Consider the following 7,759-nt stretch of genomic DNA (forward strand, 5'->3'; position numbering starts at 1 on the left):
CTTTTCGCATGCTGGGTGTCTGCTTCAGGCTGAATGGTACTTTTTGAAAGTGTTTGACTAACATGGTCCTCAATTCTTTTTTGGCTTTCTTAATTGATTTTGTACACATCATTTGAAAAATTCTATGCCCCTTTCTATTTTCCTCACTAGGATTTAACTTCCACTTTTTAAAGGATGCCTTTTTCCTCTCACTGCTTCTTTCTCTTTTTTGTTTAGCCGCTGTGGCGCCTTCTTACTTCTCTTACTGTTTTGTTTTTGCACACAGCTTGCTCCTGAGAACTTTACTCCATTCTTACCCCAAGGGCAGTTTTGCCTCATTGGCATTTCACTAAACTATAGGCCACAGCCTCAGCATTTGACCTTATGTTATACATCTACTAACACCTTTCCTCCTGAAGGATCCCCCCTCTTCACTGAAATGCAGCCGCCTTGGACCAGAGGCCATCGGCCAGCTGGGGAGCCACAGCAAAAGGTGATATTTTGGGAGAAAGCTCATCACCCTTAGCACGATCTTTGAGATGTTTAATGGGTCTGCAGAGCAGAAAGGACCACAGACTTACACTCTATCCACACCACACCCATTACATTCGATTTGTTGAGCTGGTGAGTTTCTCAGCAAGAGATGCAGTACCTGTAAATCCTGAGATGGAAGTGTCTTCCCTGGGAATCCCCTTCAAGTAGCCATGTCCCACAACATCATCAGACAATAAGAGAAGTCACGGGCATCTGCACTGTTTATAATATGGCTCTGTGCAATCCCAGGGGGATTCGCTCAGCCTCTAGAGGAGAAGCGACATTTGAATGTAAACAGGCCAGAGACTGGAGACACTCTAGCCAATCTCTCTATTTCCACATCTGCACTTCTGTGTAAACAGTAAATAAGGGACCTTCCCAAAGGGAGATGAGAACTCTTGGGCTCTGTGCTGAGTCTGCTCTGCTCTGTGCATTTGTGTATATTTAACAATTATAGTTGATTAGTAAGAAAACAAGGGATAATGTCTCTGTTTCCAAAGGGTCTGATATCCTGTAAATGCCCGGGTTGAATGGGTAGATAGTAGATAGACAGTTATGGAAAAGATGACCAAGGGGAGACATTAACACTTTCTGCAGCTACACAGGGCTTTTGTTAAGGGATCAGAGATACGTAATTCTCATCAGTACCTGTTATCATATTGTGCAGCACCTGAAATTTAAGAATCTTCAAAACTGTTAGCAAAGGCAAGTCACTATGAACATACCCTAATATACAGATAGATAAACAGAGGCAAAAGGACCTTGGTCAGGGTCACAGAGAGAATGACAGACAGAACCGAAGAGTCCTGACTTCTCTGCCATAAGCACGGTCTCTCTGTCAGTAACTGAGCACATGACAACAGGGAAATGGTCTAGAAGGACTTGTTCATTGGTGGGTGTGACAGACTTCTCCAGAGCGCAACCACTGAGCCCTCTTGCATGCCAGTCTGTGCCCCCCTCTCACATTGTGAGTCTGTGGGAAGCCACTATCCTCCCTAGGTCTTGCAAAAACCCAGACAAAGACACACCCAGCTAGAGTTGCATGAATACTTTCACTAGCCACTCGTCAACCAGTAATAGAGAGACTCCAGCCAGTTCCCTTGCATAGGTCCCCACAGTTGTACCATCTTGCCCTGGTTCAAAGCCTGACCTGTGTGAGTTTGTTACGTAGTCCGCCCCTCCCTCAGTGTGCAGAGGACAATGCACCAGCCCCTGTTCCCGAGCAGACTTCCCTTACAGATCTCAAAAAGACATTTCTAACAACACACTGTTTTAGGTGAAAGAAAATAAAACAGATTTATTAAGTACAGAATGATAGATTTTAAGGGATTACAGGTAATAGGGTAGTGATGAAAGATCAAAGTTGGTTACCTAAGGAAAAAAACAAACAAACTGCAATCTAAGTTCTATACACCAGACAAAGTTTGCATCAAGCCATGTCTCACCCTCATGGTACAAACAGTCCACCAATCTTCCATACGCAGGCTAGAAACCCCTTCAGCCTGGGACCACAGCCCCAGTTCAGTCTTTGTTCCTAAGGTTTTAAAAGGTGTTGACTTGTTGGGGGACTGAGACCAAGTGATGATGTCTCTTCCTCCTGTCATAGCTTTTGCCATGTGGCGAGAACTTCATTTTTGCAAGGAATTTACTTATTCACATAAGACAAGAACTAGGGGCTACCAAATGAAATTAATGGGCAGCAGGTTTAAAACAAATAAAAGGAAGTTCTTCTTCATGCAGCGGACAGTCAACCCATGGAACTCCTTGCCTGAAGAGGTTGTGAAGGCTAGGACTATAACAGGATTTAAAAGAGAACTAGATACGTTCATGGAGGTTAAGGCCATTAATGGCTATTAGCCAGAATAGGTAAGGAATGGTGTCCCTAGCCTCTGTTTGTCTGTAAAGCAGAAAGTGGTACATGGGGACCAGCTAAAACATTGAACTTTTAGTCCAAACAGGGCTCATAGGATCATAGAGCATCACATCCAGAGAAGACTGAAACCAACGGGGCAAATGCAAACCCTGATGAAAATAGACAGATCCTTCAAATTGATCTGATGTTACCTGGGGACAAGGGAATAGAAAATATGGGTACTGAGCCACCTGTCTTAAGAAAGTCCCAGAGAACTACTAAGGGTTTACTGACTGTTAATCTTAGAGATGATTATGTTATTGGTTCAATGTCGTCTTTAATGAATATTATCATGTATAGTAGAAAGAATTGGACATGGGTTGTTAAATATGTTAAATGTTCTTTAATTAATTGTAAATGTTTTATATATATATGATATAATGCTGGTAAATGTTGATAATCTGGGGCCTGGATATGTTGGTAAGAACATTTTGGCTGTGGCAGAATTATAGGAAGGAGGAATGTAAAGTGTTGGCACCTCACTAAACTTCAGTGAGGATTTTTGATTGACCCTTTTCTAGTACCAAAAGGAAGGGGAAGGGTCGAAACCAGGCCCCAGAGTCAATGAGGAGAGGCCAACATTCCCTGTCAGCCTGATTGACAGGGTGGGCAAGCCAATGAGGAAATCTGGAGGTCAGGACATTCCCACCCTCTGTGTGAGCTGGGACTGCCTGGGCCAGAGCGGGGTTGAGCTAAGGAGACAGCAGGGGCCTGGGCAGAGCTGAGAGCAGAGACACGCCGGCCAGAGCCAGAGAAGCAGCCCAGGCAGCTGGAGGCTGAGCAGCAGCAGCATTGGGGTCAGGGCTGGGGCTGGAGCAGTCTGGAGCTGGGTTCAGTGTACAGCTGGGGAAAGCAAGGGAGACCCTGGGCAGAGGGACCAGCGCAGGGAAATACCCCCAATCAAGGGGCCTTGCAGGCCAGAATTGGAGAGGAATCGTAATTCTGTTGGGTGAGGTTGACTCTGCAGAGAAGGGCCCGAACACCTAAAACCTGAAACATATTCCCTCTGCCAGAGCAAGTGTCCAACCTGCAGCATCCGTGCAGCAAAGGCAGGGCCTGGGACAGACTGTGAACTTCCCTTACACTCCAGAGATGGCTGGTTTTGGAATCTCTGTAGAAGAAGTATCAGAGAGGTAGCCGTGTTAGTCTGGATCTGTAAAAGCAGCAAAGAGCCCTGTAGCACCTTATAGACTAACAGATGTATTGGAGCATGAGCTTTCGTGGGTGAATACCCTCTTCATCGGATGCATGTAGTGGAAATTTCCACAGGACTCTGCTGCTTCTGTAGAAGAAGATGGGGTTACCTGTTTTTCTTTATCCTTTCCATATTTTATTTTTTTGGGGGGTTGGTGGTCATTGTTGAAAAGATGGTTGGCTTCATTGTGAGGGCTGAGAATGATCCTCACAGGCAGGAGGATTCCCTTACAACAATCCCTGAAAGGCAGGAGGGAGTCACAGAAGTTGTAGGCCCACCAGTAGACCGGGATGTCCTGCCTTCCGGTTCCCCTCCACTCCTCCAAAACAGCCCTCATGGCCCAGACGGCGAGACAGACGTCTCCCCAGTGCTGGAGAGGGAGCTTCACCTTATGCTTAAAACCACAGGTGTCCACCAGAAAATGGTTAAGCTCATCCCGCATCACAGTGGGGGACAGGATTGTGGACCCATGATCATCATCTGGCTGGGCCCCCGTTACAATCCCGTGGTCCACGGAGATAGGCAAAGGGGGTGGGGGGGAGACTGCTGCCATGGCTACTGTACCTGTGGCTCTGTGCAACCCTTCTCTGTCCCCAGAAAGGGAAAGGGAGGTGGAGGGAAGAGAGCAGCCCCTAAAGGGTCAGGGAGGGGAGACAAAAAAATGCCCTCTGAGGTTTGCCCAAGGACAGGGGAAATGACACGACCCCTAGGTGGCAGCGGTATAGAAGATGGAGGGGAAAGAAATGAGCAACGCAGCAGGGCAGGAGTGGGGCTGAGGCCAGGAATGGGATTAGGAGCAAGGGCAGAAGTTTGATCAGGAACCTCAGCACTGAAACTGCTGAAGGAATGAAAGAGAGTCTCCTTGTTTCCTCTGCACCAAAAGTACAGGCACAAGATGGAGTCCAGTGTCACATGAGCCAATAACATGCCTTTGCATGTTTCAGTGAATCATAGCAGAGACCATCAACTATATTCTAGCCAGAATGTCCCCAGGTAAGTCCATCAGGTGGGGATAAGTTTCTTCTGTGGCACATGTATTCATTGTTGGGCCATCCACTTGAATATTTAATTCACGTTGTTCTGGATACACTGAATGTAAACGACCTTGTGGGATTTACCACAGAAGCAAACACAGAGTCAATATTCAGCAAACCATAACTTTTACATTGACACCTCACATGACATATTTTTACTAGACTTGTTGCAAATATATAACAGTGGTGAATATGGGGGTGTCAGGGTGTTGCATTGGGGTACAGCTGGGAAAAGAGATGACTAAGGGAGATGTGAGAGAGGTCTATAGAATCATGACTGGTGTGGAAAAAAATTAATCAGGAAATGTTATTTACTCTCTGACATAACACAAGAACGAGAGGTCACCCAATCAAAGGAATAGGCAGCAGGTTTAAAAGAAACAAAAGGAAGTATTTCTTCACAGTCAAACTGTGGAACTCTCTGCCAGAGGATGTTGTGAAGGCTAAAACTATGACCTGCTTCCAGTAAGAACTAGATAAGTTCATGTAGGATAGATCCATCAACGGCTATTGGCTAGGATGGGCAAGGATGTTGTCTCTAGCCTCTGTTTGCCAGAAGCTGGGAGTGAGCAACAGAGCATGAATCACATGCTGATTCCCATGTTCTGTTCATTCCCTCTGAAGCACCTGACACTGGGCACTCTCAGAAGACAGGCTACTGGGCTACATGGACCATTGGTTTTACCCAGTATGGCCATTCTGGATCTTCTTATTTAGGCCCCAGATGTATCTGCCTCCTGCTGTAACCCATTATAACCCACCCGCCTCCCAGAGCTGAGATAGATCCCAGGAGTCCTGATGGCATCTCTTTCTCTCCAAAGAGTTAGTAACAAAGTAAGAATAAATGTTAAAATTTTAAAAATAAACAGTGTCCCTTAAGAGACTTGCCACAATATATGGGAACATAGTATTAGAGATGACAGGGTCCAATATTTATTTAATATTTTTCATATACATATGGGACGTGGAAATGATCCAGCAACTGACAAGCGGGGGAGAGGAGCAAGTGACAGGGGCAGGGCCTTGGGGAGAAGGCACACAGCAGGGGCAGAGCCCTGACAGAATAGGTGGGGCAAAATCGCAGTTTCACGAGTCCAGAGACTAGCAATTAGAAAAGTGTCAACCCAGTGCATTGTACATAGAGTGATTCCCCAGGTTGTCATGCTGACACAACACCGTAAGGACAGGAAAGGGTTTAATGTCTCTCTGACTGTCCAGTAAGTGATTCAGGAAGAGGGCTCAGCACCATGCACCAGCCATCTCTGAACAGACCTCAGTCTCAGAGCCAGAGCACAAGGAGAAAATATTTAGGTGACTTTATGAGTAAAGAGCTGTAGCAGCCTTCCCCGGATTTGTTTAGTCCTCACCCCGTAGATGATGGGGTGTAGCACGGGGGGCACCACCAGGTACACATTGGCAATGAGAACGAGAAAATGCAATGGCACATTATGGCCAAACCGGTGTGTGAGAGAGGAGAAGAAATCTGGGATGTACAAAGCTAAGATAGCACAAAGGTGAGAGATGCAGGTTCCAAAAGTTTTGAGCCGAGCATCCTTTGTGGGGAGGCGGAAGATGGCCCGGAGGATCTGAGTATAGGACACAGTGATGAAAAACACGTCCATTCCGATCACAGAGAAAAGGTCAAACAGGCCGTAGTAACTACTGATGCGGATGTCAGCGCAGGCCAGGTTCACCACAGCTATGTGCTCACAGTAGGAGTGGGGGATGATGTTGGTTCTGCAATATGGCCACCGCCTCGCCAGGAAGGGATAGGGTAATGCGAGTATGCCACTACGCAGCACCACAGCCAGGCCTATCTTGGCCAGAACAGAGTCTGTCAAGGTAGTGGAATGTCTCAGGGGATGGCAGATGGCTACGTAGCGATCAAAAGCCATGGCAACAAGGATTCCAGACTCCATCGCTGAGAAGCAGTGAAGGAAGTACATCTGGGTGAGGCAGGCACTGAAACTGATCTCCCTGGAACTGAACCAGAAGATGCTCAGCATTTTGGGCAGGGTGGATGTGGACATGACCAGGTCGGTGACGGCCAGCATGCAGAGGAAATAGTACATGGGCTCATGGAGGCTTTGTTCCATCTTTACAATGAACAGAATAGTGAAGTTCCCCAAGATGGCTATGGCGTACATGGTGCAGAAGGGGATGGAGATCCAGACGTGGGCAGCCTCCAGGCCAGGAACACCCAGCAGGATGAAGGTGGAGGGGTTGGTGAACTCGGTTGTGTTGGAATCTGACATGGAGTAGGGGAGAAGGTGTCCAACTCTGAGGCAAAAGGCTGTGTCCTTCATGTATCATATGTTCTCCTGACTTTCTGGGTGTGCCCAGGATGCCTGAATGGAGAGACAATGTTAACATGAAACAGTACATGCACTACTGGAGGCTGTTCTCACGTGTGAACCAGATTGATCACTCTTCACACACTGAAAAATGACATTTTAATTATTCAGAGAAAACAACTATGAGCAATTACCCTACTAAAGCAAATTCCATATTTTATGTGGCTCCCTGTGTTAATAAGTCCTACAGTTTGTGGTGGGGGAACCTTAGACATGTGCCAAGAGAAACACTCCAGCTAGAACATAGTTCAGGGGAAAGACCTGGGAGCCATTGATAAGTAGCTCAAAGAAATATCTGCTCATTCACAGCAGTGGACAAAACAAAAACAATGTTCAGATCCCTATGATATGGGATGGAGAATAACATGTTCTGGATATGTGTTCAGCTTTGGTCACCCAGTCTCTATAAAGGATGTAGCATATATAAAAGGGATTTCCAGGACAGGCTATGGGAATGAGGGAGGCTGCCATATGCAGATAGATAGAAAAATCCAGGACACTTTAGTTTACAGAAGAGACAAAGAACGGAACATATGATATAGGAGCGGAAAATAAAGAATGATACTGATTTACCTGCAAATGGACAAACAGAGAACAGTTCCCAGTGAGTACTATCTATAGTCACGTAATGCTCCAAGAGGACTAATTCCCCAAAGCTGAGGAAAACTGTCAGCCAAATTGATTGGGACGAAAAAATTATACAGAAAAATATGAATGGAAATTGGTAGTTCTTCTGCGGAAAAAGTCATCA

At 46.2% G+C, this 7,759-nt stretch overlaps 1 protein-coding gene across 1 annotated transcript; it reads right to left on the bottom strand.

Annotated features, from left to right (window-relative positions):
* Positions 1-5,961: 5,961 nt before the first annotated feature.
* LOC123353597 (olfactory receptor 52E4-like) lies at positions 5,962-6,915 on the bottom strand. Its single transcript, XM_044994828.1, has one exon. It carries the CDS (start codon positions 6,907-6,909, stop codon positions 5,962-5,964), a length of 948 nt encoding a protein of 315 aa, XP_044850763.1. The 5' UTR covers positions 6,910-6,915.
* Between the last annotated feature and the right edge of the window lie 844 nt (positions 6,916-7,759).

Source organism: Mauremys mutica, chromosome 1 (assembly GCF_020497125.1).
Source record: "Mauremys mutica isolate MM-2020 ecotype Southern chromosome 1, ASM2049712v1, whole genome shotgun sequence".
Taxonomy (NCBI): Eukaryota; Metazoa; Chordata; order Testudines; family Geoemydidae; genus Mauremys; species Mauremys mutica.

Excerpts from the sequence above, each read along its gene's own strand:
- LOC123353597 (XM_044994828.1), bottom strand. The coding sequence starts at position 6,909 with ATGTCAGATTCCAACACAACCGAGTTCACCAACCCCTCCACCTTCATC.